The 19,425-nt window shown below is 43.2% G+C and overlaps 1 protein-coding gene across 13 annotated transcripts in view; it reads left to right on the top strand.

Annotated features, from left to right (window-relative positions):
• The window catches only part of RAD54B (RAD54 homolog B), a 108,753-nt gene extending 89,787 nt beyond the window's left edge, over positions 1 to 18,966 (top strand). For 6 of the 13 annotated variants that reach the window (XM_065585916.1, XM_065585917.1, XM_024105248.3 and 3 more), the window contains 7 exons: positions 123 to 262; positions 5,125 to 5,415; positions 10,090 to 10,265; positions 11,922 to 12,183; positions 13,682 to 13,748; positions 13,990 to 14,205; positions 17,743 to 18,966. In XM_065585916.1, coding sequence (XP_065441988.1) covers positions 123 to 262; positions 5,125 to 5,415; positions 10,090 to 10,265; positions 11,922 to 12,183; positions 13,682 to 13,748; positions 13,990 to 14,205; positions 17,743 to 17,963 — 1,373 coding nt within the window. In that variant the 3' untranslated portion in view covers positions 17,964 to 18,966. Of the gene's footprint in view, positions 1 to 122; positions 263 to 5,124; positions 5,416 to 10,089; positions 10,266 to 11,921; positions 12,184 to 13,681; positions 13,749 to 13,989; positions 14,206 to 14,348; positions 14,492 to 17,742 lie in introns of those variants that run through there. The other 7 variants (XM_065585918.1, XM_024105249.3, XM_065585922.1 and 4 more) reach the window with 4 other exon arrangements.
• The last annotated feature ends 459 nt before the right edge of the window (positions 18,967 to 19,425 follow it).

Here is a 19,425-nt window from a genome sequence, read left to right as displayed (position 1 = left end):
TTCCTACTATTATTGTCAACTTTAAACTCTGTTGTATTCAGCAATCATACTTACTATCAATGTCAAGAAAAAAACTCTTAAATGTGTAAAAGTACATATTGAATTATTTTTTCTTCACCTAGGCACTCCAATTCAAAATGACCTGCAAGAATTTTACGCATTAATAGAGTTTGTAAATCCAGGAATACTTGGTTCTTTGTCCACATACAGAAAAATATATGAGGAGCCTATTATTCGGTTCAGAGAGCCTTCAGCAACAAAGGTACATCATTTAAAAACAAGAATCTAGTCATGGAATATAATTCATAAGGAGAGTTAGAAAATTCATCTTCTGGAGAGTCAAATGTAATTTATACTGTTTTTCTTCTTTAATGCATAAACTATGGATTTCAAACAAGCCTGATTCCCTTGGGCTCCTCTGAAAATTCCAGTATCAAAACATAAGTAAGTTCATATAATACTCACAGTGTGATTTCTCTGGGCATTTCTTTCTTTTATGTCAGACAAGGTGGGTGAGGTAATATCTTTTATTGGACCAACTTCTGTTAGGCCTTGTCTACCCTGGCAAATTACTGTGCAGTAAAGCAGCTTTCTGCGATGTAACTCCCGAGGAGTACACACTGCCAAGCCACTTAGTGCGCAGAAACTCCTCAGTTGCAGTGTTACAAAAAAACCCACCTCGATGAGAGTCGTAACGCTTACAGCGCAGATGCTCCTGCGCTGCATTGTGAGTGTAAACACATCAATTGCTTTCAGTGCTGTAATTGGCCTCCAGAAGTGTCCCATAATCCCGCAAGTGGCCACTCTGCTCATTGTTTTGAACTCTGGCTGGCTGCCCTGAAGGCATGCACCTCTTTCCCGTTTCTGACAGCCCTGCATGCTGTGCTGATCTGCTCCAGGACACAAAGCAAACCATTATTGTGGAATGCTCGTGCTGTTGAACACAGAGGCGTGTGTGTTTGTGAGAAAGAGAGAGACAGACAGATTGCTGTGCAGAGAGCTGGTGAGGGAGGCGGGGGCTGATGTCGGGGTTTCCCCCCCTCTCTCTGCGTCAGGACTGGTTGCTTCCTGCCGCTATCTGAACTTACAAGACAGCATGCTAACACACTCTCTGTCTCCCAAAACACAGTCTCTCCCCACCCCCCACCCCATATAGACACACACACTCCCTGTCTCTCACACTCCCCCCTCCACTTCAGTTGAAAAGCAGCTGGCAATGTAATAGAATGCCCATGGAACAATGGGATTGGGAAGCCTGCATCATGTGATGCTGTGCCTGCCCCATGAAGCATTGCGAACCCTTCCCAAAGAACCCTGCGGCCAGTTGCACAGTGGGATAGCTACCACAATTCACTGCTCTCTTTGCTGTTGCAAGAGCTGCTAATGTGGATGTGCCCCACTGTCACAAGGAGCATGGTGTGGACATGCAACAGTGGTTTAATTCCAGCGCCTTAATAAAAATGGTATAACTTGTTGCACAAAAACTCTGCAGTGTAGACATACCCTTAGTGTGAGAGACAAGCTTTTGAACTACTCAGAGGTCTTCCTCAGGTCTGGGAAAGGTACTCAGTGTCACAGCTAAATAAGAGATCAAACAGATAGTTTAGCGCAAGTAGTTAGCACATATTCTAAGGGACCTTTCAAGGTCAAATGGCCTGTTAACACCCCTGTAGTCATAGGACAAAAAGAGGAATTAGTGGGTTGCAGATTGTTGTAATAAGCCAGTTTGCCTGTTATAATAAAACACTGAATTTATGGCTTATTGCAACACTATTTACTTTGCCATGAGTGCAGGTGACCGGACTAGTTGAGTTCTTGAGGTCCCTTCTAGTCCTACGGTTCTATGAATCTATATTTACATGTGACACACTGAGTACCTTTCCCAGACCTAAGGAAGAGCTCTGTGGTTGTGTCTACACAGCAATGTAAGCCTAGGGTTAGTGGGACTTGAGTTAGCTGACCTGTGTCAGGGAACCCTGGGCTTGAGCGTCTACATTCCATTTTTTTTACCATAGGTTAAGAATTTTCTGACCCGTGCTAGAACCTAGGGTTCTGGCATCCACACTGCAGTGCACAGACCCAAGTCAAAGTAAACATATCCCAAAGTGCCTAGAGCCCCATCCTCCCCAGTGTCAACACTCCTAGCCCTAGGAGTGTGGTGCACTATGGGAAAACCCTACTGCTCATTCTGTTTCCTAAATGTGGTGGTGCTATTGATGGATTCAGGTGCCCATAAACCACATAATTAGCTCCTTTGGTGACCGTCTCAATAGAATGATGGCAGTTTTGAGAAGGCTTTATACTGAACTACCATCTAATCTGAAGCTTGGGCTCTCCAGCTCTAGGCTAAGTTACATTTACAGAAAAATGCCCATGTGCATCTGTTCTGAGGATAATTAGGATATCAATCTCTAGGGCAATCAAATTATTAAAATGAAACTGCAATTCTTAATTATTAAAATGAGATGAACAATGAAGGGGTTTTGTTTAGTTGGTTTTTTATTTATTTTTGTCTGTTTGTTTTGAAGTTTGACATAAAATGAAGGTATCAGAGTAAAAACACAAACTCATACCTCAGCCTGGCTGTTGTCGGCTGCGGAGCAGTGAAGTGCACCCCCAGGGCTTGGGGTGCAGTGTGCTTCAACAACCCCCGGGGATCACTTATCTCTGCCCCGACAGCACCCCAGGAAGCAGGGATAAGGGATCCTCAGAAGGCTGCAGGGAAGTTTTGGGGCTGGTTCCCATTCACTGCCCTCAGTGCATGCAGCCGAGGTATCCCTGCACATGCAGGGAGGGTAGGAGGGGCCAAGATAGCAGATTGGGGACCAAGCACCACCCTGCAGGGAGGGGGAGTGCCTGAGGTCCCAGTTCAGCACAGTCAGGGGAAGGATGACTTGCAACATCCCTGCAGCCAGGAGCCATCTCCTACCTGTCAGCTTTGCTCCCTGCTCTGGGCGAGCTCCATGTAGCAGAGCGGAGGAGCCAGAGTAAGAAGGGGAAGTATGTTCAGCCAGGCAGTAATGGTACTTCTGGCTGCTGTATTGGCTGCCTGCAGTGCTGCTCCTCTCCCTCCAGGAACTCTGGGATACATCAGAGGACTTCTGGGCTCTGAATCAAGCCGGGGCCACATGCACACAGGAAAGCAGTAGGACTCGGACCCTAGGTCCCAGCTTAACACAAGCTCAAACCCTCCAGCCCAGGGACCCTGTGTCTGAACCCTAGGTTATCAAATTGCAGTGTGGATGCAAGGGGGGTTTGACTCGAGCTCGGGTTCAGACCCGGGCTTAAATTGCTGTGTTGACATACCCTGTGTAGCTCAAAAGCTTGTCTCTCTCACCAATGGAACCTGGTCCAGTAAAAGATACTACCTCACCTACCTTGTCTCTTTAATATCCTGGGACTGACATGGCTACAACACCACTTTTTTGTGTGTGTCAGACTCTATGACCCCAATTCAGTGTTTTCCAGCCTGGATCATAGGACCGAGGGGGTACCAAACTACAATGCCCTCCCCACCCAACTAATTTGGTCTAGGGCAGCTGTGGTAACACAGACTTCTCAGCCTCCTATTTGAAATTAGAGTTAAATGCTGTTATTTAATCAACTGGATTGGAATTATTTAACTTTGTAAGGTTTATATAATGTTGAGTTTTTAGAACGCCTGTTTTATTGAATAATTAGTTTGTGGATTATTGATTAGATAATGATCTTAGATGGTAGGAACAATGAATCTAAACAATTGGTTATCATTCACTCCAATTAATTGAAGGGCTCCACATATAATCTTGTTCTACCACTGTCCAAATGGCTACAACATTTCTTTCCTTCTAGGTGCTGCATAAATTTGTCGTGGCAAACCCCACAAAAATGGTCACTTTCATGCCATCTTCCATCTCCTCAGCCTGTTCACCTGCCATTGTAGCAGTCTGGCAGGAAGGGGACTGTGTGATTGGCTGGAGAAGGGGAGAGGGCATATAGTGACATGAGGGGAAGAAGGGGGATGAAGCACTTGGAGGGATTGAATGGAGATATAATTCTTCACTTCTGCAGTTCTGAGGAGCTTCTCATGGCAGTTGTCTTCCTCTGCTACTTTGTGAAGGAGTGGAGCTTCTGGCACGGTTTGGGAGTCTGGTCTACACTACAGACCTATATCAGTGTAACTATGTTGCTCAGCAGTGTGAAAAATCCACACCCTGGAGCAACATAGTTATACCAACATAACCCCCCATGTAGACAGCGCTATGGTGGGAACTTCTCCCACCAACATAGCTACCGCCTCTCATGGAGATGTATTAATTCTCTCCTGTCAGTGTGGAGCATTTTCATTAAAGTTCTACAGTGGTTTATTTGGTAGTTTGTTCCAGTTGGTGTAAATGTGCCTATGCAGCATTTTAAGTGTAGATATGCTCTGAGATGGCAGTCATTTCCTTTACTCTCTCTAAGTGCATGTCTTCACTAGTAACATTAAAGCGCTGCTGCAGCAGCGCTTTAGCGTGGCTGTGTAGTCACGGCACCAGCACTGGGAGAGAGCTCTCCGAGCGCTATGAAAAAACCATCTTCACGAGGGGAATAGCTACCAGCACTGGGAGTGTGGCTCACAGCGCTGGTGCACTGTCTACAGTGGCACTTTACAGCGGTGAAACTTTCAGCGCTCAGGGGTGTGTTTTTTTACACCCCTGAGCGAGAAAGTTACAGCGTTGTAAAATGCCAGTGTAGACAAGCCCTGAGACACTGTTTCAACTCCTGCCACTGTCTGCCCATTCCACGTTTTAGGAGCTGTACAAATTGCGATATGATGCCATTCATATATCACGTCAGCACGTTCTGTAGAATTCAGTGCAGCTTTGCTGCATAAATCAGGAACCTTGCCACATAATTTGAGTCTATAGTGACTCATAGTGCATTAGCTCTTGCCTAGGTTAAGAGTTTAAAAACTCCTATGACAAACCAAATACATTGATATTAATTGAGAAGGAACTAATCATTAAAACCCTGTGTCAGAAAGTGGTATCATACATATAAACTGTGTTCACTACTACCTGATTAAGAATCATATAGCAAAGAATTGTGATATAACTGAACATGCTTGTGAAGTCTTATCTAAACCTCTGTTTGTTATATTAGGAAGAAAAGGAGTTAGGAGAGAAAAGAGCAGCAGAACTCACTCGCCTAACTGGACTGTTTATTCTTAGAAGAACACAAGAGATCATAAACGAATTTCTCCCACCGAAAAAGGAGAGCATACTTTTCTGCCGACCAACAGCCTTGCAGCTTGAACTCTATAGAAAACTGCTTAGTTCTCGAGTCATTAGATCCTGCCTACAAGGAGTACTAGAAAACAGTCCTCATCTGATATGTATAGGAGCTTTGAAAAAACTCTGCAACCATCCCTGTCTTCTGTTTAAAGCCATAAAGGTATTTACTATATATATCAACACAAATAATTAGACAATCCTACACAATAAAAGTAATTAAAATGAGTTACTGTTAAAAACTGTATCAGTGAAGTTCCACAAATGCCCTCCCAAAATTATATGCTTTAGAGCGTTCAAAAAACCTAAACATTAGGAAGTCAGTTCTGTCAGTTTCATTAGGGTGGTGGTATCAAGTACTTACAGCATTTCTGCTGTAATTTGATCATCTTCCACCACTTTGTTACTTTTCAGCTTTTTGACTGCAGTTTGTACTTCTGACATTCCTTGAACTGATGTTATTGTCAAGTTGATCAGGTTAACGTGCTTAATCAAAATCTGGTACTAGGTGAGATTGGGTCTATGGAGGACATATTTTAAATGCTCTGCCCATCTGTTTTTCTGTTCTACCTCAATTGTAAGCGTTTTTCTATCTTTGCTTTTTACTGGCCCGTGTCCTGTTTTGAAATTTCCACACAGTGTTTTAGTCACTTGGAAAACAGCTCTGTGGTTTCCTTTCATAGCAGCAGCTTCAGTGTCAACTTCAATACATCTCCACGTCTTTCTTTGCATTGCTTTTCACTGCTTTGCTTTCTTATACTCCTCTGTCTTTTCCAGTTGTTTGTTTGATCTTAGCCTTCAGGACTTTCACTTTCAGTACTTTCCATATGCCACATCCAGTTCTTGCTCTGTCTGTGTTGATTTCCATCTGCTGCAGCTTGAATCACATTGTCTCTGAACACTGCCTATTTTTCTTCAGGTCCAGTCAGTGTCTCATCTTCCTCTGCCATTGGTGATGCCTCAAATCTGTTCCTTAGTTCAAGTTAGAATTTCTTGCCGAAAAAAGGCTGGATTCAGGCCCAAGAGATCCAGTGTAGATCAGATATTCATACTAAGGACCATCACAGAAAAATGTACAATGGCATGCTCCCCTCTTCATCAATTTAATTGATTTTTCAAAAGGCATTTGTTTGCTTTGTACCACAATGGAGGAGGTGGTAAGAGCCCTGGTACAAGCCACGGCAGCCCAGCAGGAGGTCACCCGGGTTCAGGCAATAGCACAACCGGAGTCTATGTGGCTACAGCAGGAAACCAATCAATTATTGATGGGCCAGGCGACCCAAGATTGTGCCCTCTTGTGAGAGGTTGTGAACCAGCTAAAGATCCTCACCACCCAGGCCTGGGGGTCCGACAAGATGCGAACCCTGAAGGCCACTAGTTGTCTGCCAAAGATGACATCGGAAGATGACATAGAGGCATTTCATTCGAGAGGACTGCTCAGTGTGAGGTGTGGCCCCAGGAGCAGTGGGCCAGCATTCTCGCCACATTTTTGTGTGGAGAGGACCCGAAGGCCTACTTTGACTTGCCTGCCATGGATGCCACTGACTATACTGGCTTAAGGCAGAGATCCTAGCACGATTAGGGGTGACGGCAGCAGTACGGGCCCAGAGGTTCAATGAGTGGAAATACCAGGGGAACAAACCCCTGAAGTCCCAGCTATTCGACCTAATACACCTCGCATGGAAGTGGTTACAGCCCAAGACGTCCAGCCCAGAGGAGATTTTGGAGACCCTGATCATGGACCATTACATGCGAGGACTGCCACCAGATCTTCGCAAATGGATAGGCCAGAACGAGCCGTCCACCTATGACGAGATGATCACGCTGGTAGAAAGATGCATAACAGCCAGGGAATTGACCCAACTACCCAAGGAAGGCCCCTTTTGAAGCAAGCACTCAATCCCAACCCTGGAAGGTTGGGCAGCCAAACACCTGGGGAGTCCTAGGTGGAAGAAGGGGGCAGGGGTGAAAACCAGTGGGGACCCCAGAAGGAAGTGATTGGCCTGAGTGGGGGGAACCCTGGGACTAAACCCCCTAACCTCCATGATAGGGGAATGATTAAAAGCAATTATAGATGCTGTCAAGTGGAAGCCAACTGGTGTGAGAGAAAAACGGCACCCAATAGAAACTTTATGAAGAACTCTTTGCAGGAAGGGCATAATAATAGATCTCAATGCCATAGTGAAAATGAAAGCAGCAGCAAATGACAGAGAGGAATAGAAGAGACTAGTTTCCACCCTGTTCACCAGCATTGATATGGGAAGGATGTACTGCTACTAAAGGATAATAGCATAATAAGTAATAGCCAACATGGATTTGTCAAGAACATATCATACCAAATCAACCTAATTTCCTTCTTTGATAGGGTTACTGGCCTAGTGGATGAGGGCAAGCAGGAGGTATACCTTGGATTTAGTAAGGCTTTTGACACCATCCTACATTACATTCTCATAAGCAAACTAGGGAAATGTGTTCTATATTAAATTGGATGTAAAACTGGTTGAAAGACCGTACTCAAAGAGCAGTTATCAATGATTCACTGTCAAAGTGGGAGGATGTATATAAGGGGTGCTACAGAGCTCTGTCCTGGGTCTGATACGTTTCAACATTTTCAATAATGACTTGGATAATGGAGTGGAGAATATGCTTATAAAATTTGCAGATGACACCTCCAAATACTTTGGAGAACTGAAAATGACCTTGATAAATTGGAGAAATAGTCTGAAATCAACCAGATGAAATTGAATAAAGAAAAGTACAAAGTACTATACTTAGGAAAAATCAATTGTACAACTACAAAATGGGGAATAACTGGGTAGATGATAGAATGGCTGAAAAGGATCTGGGGGGTTATAGTGGATCACAAATTGAATACGAGTTGACAATGTGATGCAGTTGCAAAAAAGGCTAATATAATTCTGGGATGTATTAACAGGAGTCTTGTAAGTAAGACATTGGAAGTAATTTTCCTGCTCTATTCAGTACTAGTGAGGCCTCAGCTAGACTACTGTATCCAGTTCTGGACGCCACACATTAAGAAAAATGTGGATAAATTGGAGAGCAATAAACATTTTAGAAAACCTGACCTATAAGAGAAGGTTAAAAATACTGGGCATGTTTAGTCTTGAGAAAAGTAGACTGAGAGGGAACCTAATAGTCTTCAAAGGCTGTTCTAGAGGATGGTGTTCAATTGTTCTCTGTGTGCACTGAAGTTATGACAAGAAGTAATGGGCTTAATCTGCAGCAAGGGAGATTTAGGTTAGATATTAGGAAAACCTTTCTAACTATAAGCATAGTTAAGCACTGGAATAGCTTCCAAGGGAGGTTGTAGAATCCCTGTCGTTGGTTTCTGAAAACAGATTAGACAAACACCTGCCAGGGATGGTATAGGGTATACTTGGTCCTGCCTCAGCACAGAGGGCTGGACTAGCTGAGCTCTGGAGGTAACTTTCAGCCCTACATTTCTATGATTCCCTCAGTATTCTTACTAAAATGTCAGCTGCAAAAGGCATAATTAGATTGACATTAAAATTAATATCCATAGCCTTTAGAGCAGCAGGACCCAAACCTTTTAAGGTCATGCCCCCCTTACCCCATCTATGCCCCCCACTGGGGCTGGGAGTGGGGCCGTGGCTCAGGGGAAGGGGGGATGGGAGTGGGGCCGTGGCTCGGGGGAAGGGGGGATGGGAACTGGGGGAAGGGGGCCAAGAGGGTGGATTTGCGGCCAGAAACGGGGCTGTGGCCAGGGGCTGAGGTTGGGGATGGGGGCGGGGGTGGAGCTGCAGCCAGGTTGCGGTAGGGGGCAAGGCTGGGAGTGGAGTCAGCCAGGCCGAGGCTGGGCCCAGGCACGGGGCTGAGAGCTGGGGATGACCAGAGCAGCGATGGGGGTGGAGAAGGGTCTGGGTGGTGGTCTCTCCCTACCCCACAGGCCCCGCCATGTCCCCCAGGACCCGCCATGTCCCCCAGGACATTCCTCTACACCCCTCGGGGGGGGGGGTACGCCCCACAGTTTGGGGACCTCTGCTTTGGAGTCAACATCTAATTGAGATGTAGATGTGTAAACCTATTGCAAGAGCTATTGTTTCAGTCTCTGTCTGTGACTCAAAGAGAGAATACTGTGTTCAATAAATTTGCTTCACCACTGTAAATGCTAGAAACTTTTTAACATGAAAGCTTAACTTCTGTAGAAATTGGTGGGATGGAGAGAGAGAGATAAACACAAGTTGGTTTTATTGCTGTTATTTTTATTACACTGATATAGCTATTGTTAGACTGCAGCTAAGTGATTTTACCATTTTTCCTCTACCCCTTCATTCTGGCTGCATTATCCCTTTGATAGCTGCTCTTCATCCTCTCAGTTCAGTAATTTAATCTCTGGTTGGGAAGAGAACAGTTTTCTCAAAAATAAATGCCCATAGAGCTCTGTAATAAGCTGGCACAGAATGAAGCGGGAGCAAACAAAGCATTACTTTACCTCTCATATGTTTCTGATGTCATGTAACTACTTTTAAATCAGAGAAGCAGGAGTGAGCAATACTGTTTTCTTCCCCATCATCTATCCAGTTGTAGATGAGACATTAGTGTATAGGGTATAGAATCAAGTTGAATTTTATTATAATAATGGTTTGTAAAAATTGCAGTAGAGCCAATGATGAGATGTTATCAGCCAGATGACTTGTTTGTTCATTAAAATCTGTGTGCTCGTTCTTGGTCTTGTCTTTCTTTAATGCTTTCTGTAATCATAATGAAAATATTGACAAAGCTTTTTTTTTTTTTTTAAGTACCTTTTCAAAAAGTCATGCGGTTACCACAGATGAATCTTTTCTTTTTTTAATAGGAAAAAGAATGTAATCCAACTTGTGATGAATCTGAGGAATCCCATCTTTATGAAGGTTTAAGAGATATTTTCCCACAAGATTATACCTCCACCACTTTCACTGAAACTGACTCAGGAAAATTACAGGTCCTGGCAAAGCTGTTGGCAGGGATCAGTGAACTCAGGCCTTCTGAAAGGTGAGAGAGAAAGAAAGGAAGGAGAGACATATTAGGTACTTTTGAATTTAGATGATCCCTTTGATTATCCCACTTTCTGTTTTCACACAAACATTATGCCAAAATATTTACCCTGAGGGATCTGTCACTCCGCACAGCTACCAAGCATACTTATTCATACGTACATGTATTCGACTCTATAGCTTTGCCTCTTGTTAAAATTATTAACATAGGAATTACAGCTGGTGGACACTTGTCCAAGTTTCTGTTTCTGTTATTTCTGGACAGATATCTAGTTTTTCTTTTTCATGCTGAGTTCTACCAACTAAGCAGATGTCTCACACTGAAACTACTGTTCTGTGACATACTGCCTGTTACGTGCATAGACTTTCCAGCACTTTGTATCTCTTGGGGCAATCATTTAATGTGCTCAGTATTTTAAACTGTTCAATAAAATATTTTTTAATTACTAGACTGTGAGCTCTCTCCTGTATAGTCATGTTTATGACTAGCTGTCATTCAGGGTTTTCCTTTTACTCCATTTTAGGAGACATTAGCTGTCTATAAGTTCCTTTTCAAAAGAGAATGTCAGGAAGAAGCACTCCCCAGTGTGTCAGTATAAAGGGAGCTGCTGTCTCCTCCTACTGTTAATTTACAGCAGAGGTTTTCAAACTGTGGTGCACGTCCCCCTAGGGGGGCACAAAGGAACATTCAGTGGGGCAAGCAGTGATACCAGGCAGCTTGGGCATCAGCCCCATGCAGCGGGGCTTGGGGAGAAAGCACCACCTCCACCCCCTGTTTTCAAATTTTTGGAGCTGAGCCCCCACTTTGTTATAATTTTTGGTTGCGCGTCCCCTCCCCCCCCCCCCACCCCCACCCTAACCCTGACAGTCTGGGTGGCCCGCTGAGGTGAGGTGAGTCAGGGAATAGAGGTGGCTTTCCCTCCCTGAGCCCCACCCTGGGCGGCTGGCCCAAGCCATCTGGCCTCCCCGCCTGCCCCCCTGAATGTTCTTCTATGCTGCTCTAGTGGGGCGGGCTCCACAGTTTGAAAACCTTTAAAAGCTGTTGCTAAATGGAAGGCAGATGTAGTAGAAGTAAGTGGGATATCAATAGCTCAAAAGACCAGGAGACCAAGTTTACCAAAAATCTGTAATATTTACAAAGTCGTTTGCCCTCCTTTTTCCCTCATCCCATTTTGCCAAACCCCAGCTTGGGGAGGAGGAATTTTCTTCAGATAAATGACCCCCAGTTAGCCCATCTGTAATTCCACTCCCGCTCAGAAATCTCTCAAATTGTGCAGTGATGTCACAGTAGCTTTTTCTTTAAGTGGAGCCACATACAGGCGCATATAGTTCCTCTTGCAAGACCTAGTTTGTGTAAGTAGAAATTTTATAATCCTATCTCTGTGCTTGGTCCTGTTTGTACATTAAGCAAAATCCTGTTGAAAAAATAACATTAATAATTTATTTGAATGCTTCACAGTAGGTCTGATGTCTTTATTTGCAATGCCAAATACTTAATTTTTAAAGAGAGGTGAGTAAAATCAGGCTGATGTGCAATTTTTGTCTGAGTTGTCATTTGATTTCGTCAGTTGTCTACAATAAATAAATATAATGCTTTATTAGATTTAACTACTAATGCACAACATAACAAGTTCTTTGTTTCTCTGATTGACAGAATTGTGTTGGTATCTAATTATACACAGACATTGAATATTTTGCAAGAGATGTGCAAACATTATGGATATTCTTATACAAGACTTGATGGACACACTCCTATCTCCCAGAGGCAACAGATTGTGGATAGTTTTAATAATAAATTCCGTTCAGCATTTATCTTTTTGCTGAGTTCGAAGGCTGGCGGTGTAGGTCTGAACCTTGTTGGAGCATCTCATTTAATTCTGTATGATATTGACTGGAATCCAGCCACAGATATTCAGGTTTGATACAGTTGTGTGTATTGGGGATGGGATGTAGACCAAATGGGATTTTAATTGATGAGGAGATAGATTCTAAAATGTCAGACCTTAAACCTCTGGTCCATATTGAATATTGCTCAGCCTGCAACTAGACAAGTGTAATTATGTGGGGAAAGGAGGAAAAATTTGTCTGGCAGATTGTTTAAATTAGCTTTGTCTCCATATCAGAAACACATCTGAAGGATTCCCATGCAACTTTGTTATCCATATCGATCAGCTGTTGGGTCTCTTTTTGTATTGTGACATTCAGCCAGGAGATGCTTGTCTCTAGTTTGAATATTCAGGGTAAAATTAAATTAGAACAGCTGATTGGGACAAACAAGGAGCATAAAGTTTAGGGGAATAAATCTCTGGTCTCCCTGGAGGGGTTTCTCATATGGCCCAGTCTTCTATTGACTTTGATTTTTCTAGTAGAATGGCCATCATCTCTCTCTTATGTTTCCCAAAAGAAAATGAAATTAAAACTACTGATCATTATGTGTTGTGTGTGCTGATGAACAGGGAGCTCAGCTACATCTGAGCTAAGGGGAGAGGTCCCGAGTAGCATGAAGAAAGGGACAAAATCAAATGGCAGTAGATGTTACAAGAAAAAAATAGTTACTGCTATTCTTGTAATGATTGCAGTAGCTCTATAGGTATTATTTTATCTGGCATAAGAGTGCTTGGATAAAACTGTTTTTTAACAAATGTTAAATGTCTTTAAAAAAAAGTCTTACAATTTCAATACATCGCCTCAGATTGTACCGTAATGCTAATTGCCTATCACCTGAGTGGAACTCAAAGGCTTTGCTCTTGTTCCTGATCTTCATCAGCACCATCATGTGGTCACTTGTCGTATTGCTTGAAACACAATCTAGTAAAATCAGCCACAAATATTACAGCTTGCTAAATACTGAAACTTGTGCTGAATATGTACTTGTAACCCTTAAATTGTTGCCAAAAATTCGCTTAAGTGGACACTGTCAAGTAATTTTTTAAGATTTAAAGGTTTTCTGCAAAAGCTGATTTTTCTAAACCCAACTGAAATGGACATGTTTTCACTGGTTTTATAAATATTGAAAAAAGTATTTAGGGGGGAGAGGAGGAACTTAAATATTCCTGTGCAGTGTTAGAAACCTAAATCCAACACAGTCATGCTAATACCTGAAAACCACAAGTGAAACTAGGGCTAGCAGAAATGAAATGGACTAATCTAATTTCATGTGGTAATCTAAGCAAGGTGAGAGGCAGAGAGTAAATGGTAGAAGCAAATTAGATTTTAAAAATATTTCAGATTTAATAACCTAAGATTTAATAGTAATACAGATAAAGACAATCTTTTGGAAAAATTTATTTTGACAGTGTCCCTTTAAGGAGCTAACAAGTGCTAAGAACTTGATTAGAAAAGAATAAACGTTTTAGCTAATGTTCTTTGTGTAATGAGATTTCAAATAACATCTTTACTTTTTATCTTCTTTAGGCAATGGCCAGGGTGTGGAGAGATGGTCAGAAACACACTGTGCATATTTACAGACTGCTAACTACAGGTCAGAAATATTATACATGTAAATGCTACTCTAACATAGGCTGGAGGGAGGCAAATTTTGGCAAGTATCAGAAGAGGGTGGGGCACTTTTGGAAATCTCATAAACATATGTCTTTGCTTTGTTCTGATTATTCTTTTAGTAACTGAAGGTAATATTCCAGCATTTCAAATTATGCAATTATCAAGCAAATGGAATCTACCTTTAGAAATACTGGTTTAAAATTAATCTTATGTATCTGAAGTGTTTTTCAATGCAGGCTCAATAGAAGAAAAGATCTATCAGAGACAGATCAGCAAGCAAGGCCTTTCTGGGGCAGTCGTAGACCTTTCCAAGACATCTGAACACATCCGTTTTTCCACTGAGGAACTTAAAAATCTCTTTATACTACATGAAGATTCCAGCTGTGTTACCCATGACCTACTTGAGTGCAACTGTATGGGAAAGAAAGACCATCAAAGTGAGCTTTCTGTTCTTTATCTCTTTGGCACTTGCAGGGTTGGTACATCCATTTCCAGGGACACCCACTACAAGAGGATTAAAGTAATGAAATTCTTTATTGGATCTTCATGATATTGCCTTATGCCTGATTTTTTTTTTCAGATCCACAGGACCCTTTCATCAGCTGATGATGAGAAAAGAGTCATTCCTTGAACTAATGACCTCTACTTTTAACAGCCTCTTAAATCCTTAAACCAATCAAGGCAAATTGGACTAGTGACAATGGTTATAATCAGGCAAGATTATTTATGAAACTCAGAGAAAGAAAGAATCAAAAGCAAGAATGATTAGATGATACAAACCAGGGACTAGATTATCAGTTGGTGTAAATCACTGTAGCACTATTCATTTGACTGGGACTGTACCAGCTTACATCAGTTGAGGATCTGGCCAAAGGTGTAATAGTGCCCAAAATACAGACAACCATTTGTGGCAAGGTTACTATCTAAAATTGGAAAAGAGTGATTAGAACAGTCAGCAGAAGGGTGCAAAAACAGACCCCTAGCTTCTGCTTGCCCTATGCCAAAGATATAAGTAGTGCCACCTCCACTAGTGTTCCTAATACCTCCCTTTCCACTCTTTCTGTGTGGTGTGTTGTTTAATACTTTTTTGCATATAGTTGATTTAAATTAGGGATAGGATTTTTTGTTTTCATATTTTTTTTTAAATGTCTTAATCTTGTTTTCATTAAGGTAGCTCTCCATCAGGTCTAACCTTTATGACAGACCTAGCATCTAAGAAACAGGGCATCTGTTGCCTCAATAAGTTCCCTTCTTCTGATGGGCATGAGATGCTCATCTATACTAGCGCTACTAGTGTGACAATGGTGCAAATGCTGATCTCTTCTAAATAGACACTCTCTGCTATCATAGTAATGAGACCCAAAGAAATATCTACATTTTAAAATTGCATTTTAACAGCACTAAGTAAAAATGCAGTTGGTAAGAATTATTCTTCTAAAATCCTCCTAAGCCTGCCATCTGAGTGCATGTCTTCTTACCAGCAGATGCAGACAAGAAATTAAGCAATAAAAAAAGGGGTTGATCCTGTTTGGTTGTTTACATGTTTCCAGCAGATAGACTAGAGTTTTGCTCATTTCATCTCTCCTCCCTTCTCACCTAAAGTCTGGCAGGGTTTGTATAGTTAAGGTAGGGTGCTTTTATAGTGAAGAGTTTTTTGTTTTTCACTTTACTTTTGGTTAAAACACTCTGACAAGTAATCCACTGATTTCATTGTCTTTGTGTTCTTTTCATGGCTGAAAAGCTGGAGCTTCAGTTCTTGGGGGGGAATGGAGCTCATGTGAGCTGGTAAAATATACCTAGTGGATCCAGCTCTGTTTTCTATGGGCACGCGCGCAGGGCCTGTTTTTTACCTAGTATCCTGATAGTGACTTGATCAAGAGCTGCAGTTACAGTAGTATATTAGACCTTCCCAGAGGGAAAAAATTTGCGCACACACCCTGATTTTGTCCAAGAAGTTATGGAGATGTCAGAGAATGCAAGTTGTTTGCATTATGCATCTTATGTAGAGTTCTGCCAGTTTTTTCCCATCCCAAGGGTAAGCATATAAGCAGCCACACACTTAGATAGAATAAGATGCAAGAGCCAAAAAATACCGTTACAGAAATACTAAAGGTGGATGCTGGGCTGAGGCTACTGGGATGGGTGGGTGCAGGGGTTCATGAACCATGGGGTGTGTGTCAGGCTGGTGGGAACAGGTGCCTGGGAGAGGATGAGGAGGAGCAGGCTGGATGCCTGGAAGAGGAGGGGCAGGATCGTGGGCGGTGCCTGGAGGGGAAGAGGAGGGGCAGGCTGGTGGTGGGAGGATAGGATTGCTAGGTGTCCGGTTTTTGACCAGAACGCCCAGTTAAAAAAGGAACCCTGGCAGCTCCAGTCAGCACCACCGACCAGGCCATTAAAAGTCCAGTTGGCGGTGCAGGGGGGCTAAGGCAGGCTCCCAGAAGCAGCGGTATGTCCCCCCTCTGTCTCCTACACATAGGGGCAGCCAGGGGGCTCTGCACACTTCCCCCGCCCCAAGCACTGGCTCTGCAGCTCCCACCCGCTGGGAACTGCGGCAAATGGGAGCTGAGGGGGCAACGCCTGTGGACGGGGCAGTGTTTAGAGCCGCATCTCCGCATAGGAGACGGAGGGGGGACATGCCGCTGCTTCCAGGAGCTGCTTGAGGTAAGCACCACCTGGAAGCTGCACCCCCTGACCTCCTCCCATGCCCTGACCACCTGCCCCTGCCCTGATCCCCATCCCGCTCTTCTGCACCCCAAGCCCCTCAGCCCCTCTCCCGAACCCACACCCCCAGCCGGAGCCCTCCCCCCCCGCACCCCAACCCCCTGCCCAGCCCGAGCCCTCCCCCCCCCTCCCCGCTCCAGTCCTGATCCTCCTCCCGCCCTCAAAACCCCTCAGTCCCAGCCTGGAGCACCCTCCTACATCCAAACCCCCTCATCCCCAGAGCCTGCACCCACAGCCAGAGCCCTCACCCCCCTCCAACCTCCTGCCCAGCCCAAGCCCTCACCCCACCCCAGCCTTGATCCCCCTCTCACCCTCCAAACCCCTCGGCCCCAGCCCAGAGCACCTTCCTACACCCCAAATCCTTCATCCCCAGCCCCACCCCAGAGCCTGCACCCACAGCCGGAGGCCCCCCCCCCAACAGCCCCCTGCCTCAGCCTGGTGAAAATGAGTGAGTGAGTGAGGGTTGGGGGAGCAAGCATTTGGGAGGGGGGATGTTGTGAGCGGGGGTGGGGCCTCCAAGAAGGGGGCAGGGGCGGGGCCTCAGAGGATGGGCGGGGCAGGCTGGTTAGAGGAGGAGGGGCAGGCTGGTTGGGGGGAGGTGCCTGGGAGTTGAGGACGGGAATGTTGCCTGCTTGCTACTTCCTCTACATCACAGAATTGTGGGAGATGCTGAGCTGCAGAATGGAAAATTTCTTAGCAGTAATTTTCTTCCTGCTAGCAGTATCTCCCACATTTCTTCCTACCCTGTATGGCTTTATTAGCCAAAGAACAACATTTAATTTCTATATCTACAGTTTGTGGGCCAAGTAGCCCACTGTACATAGTTCACTGGTTGGCATTCAGGTTATTGTTACTCCTATTCTAAGATATTTTCCACAGCTCTGGAATGACTCCTGGCAGGAAGCCAGAAAGGGAGGTAGTACCAGCACAGGCTGCAACACTGAACCACTTCCAGAACTGCGGAGAAGAGGGGAATAGCCCATGTGTCACAGAATTGCAGGAGATGCTGCTAGCAGAAAGGAAATTATCAGATAAGAAACTTTCCATTACATCTCCTTGTACAAGGACTTATACTCTGGGCTGGCAGAGGGGGATTTCTGAGAAACAAAATTAACAAGTAATTTACCCTTTTTTGTGTGTGGCTTTTATTGTTATAGAAGGTTTCACTTGCTGTTCTGGAAAATAGAATACTGATCCAGACTGAGAACTTTCTTGGTAGTTCTCAATCTCTGTTTCACTTTATCACTTTTCAGATCCTTCTTCAGAAAAGCTCTCCGTGTATAGAGGTTGCCAGCTGGGACAACATCATGAGAAGGCTGATTCAAAGAAACCTCTTTCTATGTCACAGCTGATGCAATGGAAACACTTTTCAGGGCAGCACCAGACGCTTGCTGATCCCTTCCTTGAAAGAATAAAGAATAATATTTCTTTTATTTTCCAAAATGTAACCAATCCAGCTACTCCCACCCCATAAAACTAAATTATTTTTTCCATGTACATAATGTGCCTTGTACTGGCTGGTGCCAGTCTTCTAAGAAAAATAAAGTATGCAGTAGCCTTTATGTTACTGCCAAAACTCAGTTTAGGCCTTGTGTTTTTACGAGGAGGTTTCTGTGTAAACGTACAACTGTTGATGTTTTTTGTAAAGTTAGAGAAATGCCATCAGATTAAAAGTACCTTATTAGTAAATAGTTATAACTGAAAGAATTTTAAAAATTGAATTTGCTTTTCAACATATCTGCTGGTTTGGTATAATAATTAGTAGTGGTTAAACTATTTTACACAACCTCGCAGTTAGACCTAAACTACCTGACAGTTTTCTTTCAATGATAATGATAAATTGTCATCTCTGTATTATTAGTAATATAGCAGCTGGATGTTAGAAGGCACATTAAGCTATAGTATAAATGTGATGTTTACAAGTCTCTGACTGGATTTGTCTCTGCACTTGTAAAGATAATGGGTCTGATTCACCACTACTTTACTCCAGCTTTACCCCAATATATAAGAATAGCATAGTGGTCAATCAGGCCCAGATTCTGAGACCACAACTTAATTGTGCTTGACCATCTTTTATGAGAAACAGCAGTGCACAGTGCATTTAATTGAGGAAATTAACATTCTGTGGTCCCCAGGTATACTCAATGCAGGTGCATGTTATTTCTATCTAAATACATATGATGAACATATTTTTTCTGACTCTCAAAGCATTTCATACAATGTAATTGCATGTATAATATTAGGATAATAATTTGTTTCTTTATGTGATCAGGCATAAGAATCTGAAATAACAATTGTAGCTTTAAAAGTACCTTGTGTGGTATCTCAGCTATGCAATTCCTCTCTGAGTAGAATATTTTATTCACAAATGTGAAAAATGGAATCTTATGAACAAAAATGTGGCATTATTTCCAGGAATACTAGAAGTTTCTAGAAAGTGAAATCACTTTTAATAAAATTAAAATTGTAATTTGGAATTCATTGGTATTTATTTATTTGTATTGTGGTAGTGCTGAGGGGCCATAATCATTGATCAGGACCTCAGTGTGTTAGGTGCTGTAGAAAGACAGAACAGTTGGTAACTGTGTTTGGTATCTGGAGTGTCCACTATAAAGTGCAACCTGCAGGAAATAACTGTAATTGATTTGTCCTCTGTTTTAGTTGTTCACAACATTTAGGGCTCCTGTTGTCCTGGTTCCCACTGACTCCACCGTGAATCTATGTGAGGGTTTTTTGGTGCACCTGTCATGGTATCTAAGTGCAGAGAATTAATGACAAGAACCAAGAAAGCACTGAACTTTCTAAATGCAATGGTTGTGGGTAGTCTAAGTAGGGGAGGGAAGTAAGAGATTGAGGGGGGCACTAAAATGTAAACACTTTAAAAGACAAGTTGTGCTGGTGTGTCAGTCTGTGTCCTCCATTGAGGATCAGAATGA

Source organism: Chrysemys picta, chromosome 2 (genome assembly GCF_011386835.1).
Source record: "Chrysemys picta bellii isolate R12L10 chromosome 2, ASM1138683v2, whole genome shotgun sequence".
Lineage (NCBI taxonomy): Eukaryota > Metazoa > Chordata > Testudines > Emydidae > Chrysemys > Chrysemys picta.
Note: the sequence above shows the minus strand (reverse complement) of the source record. Positions and strands in the feature narration are given on the sequence as shown.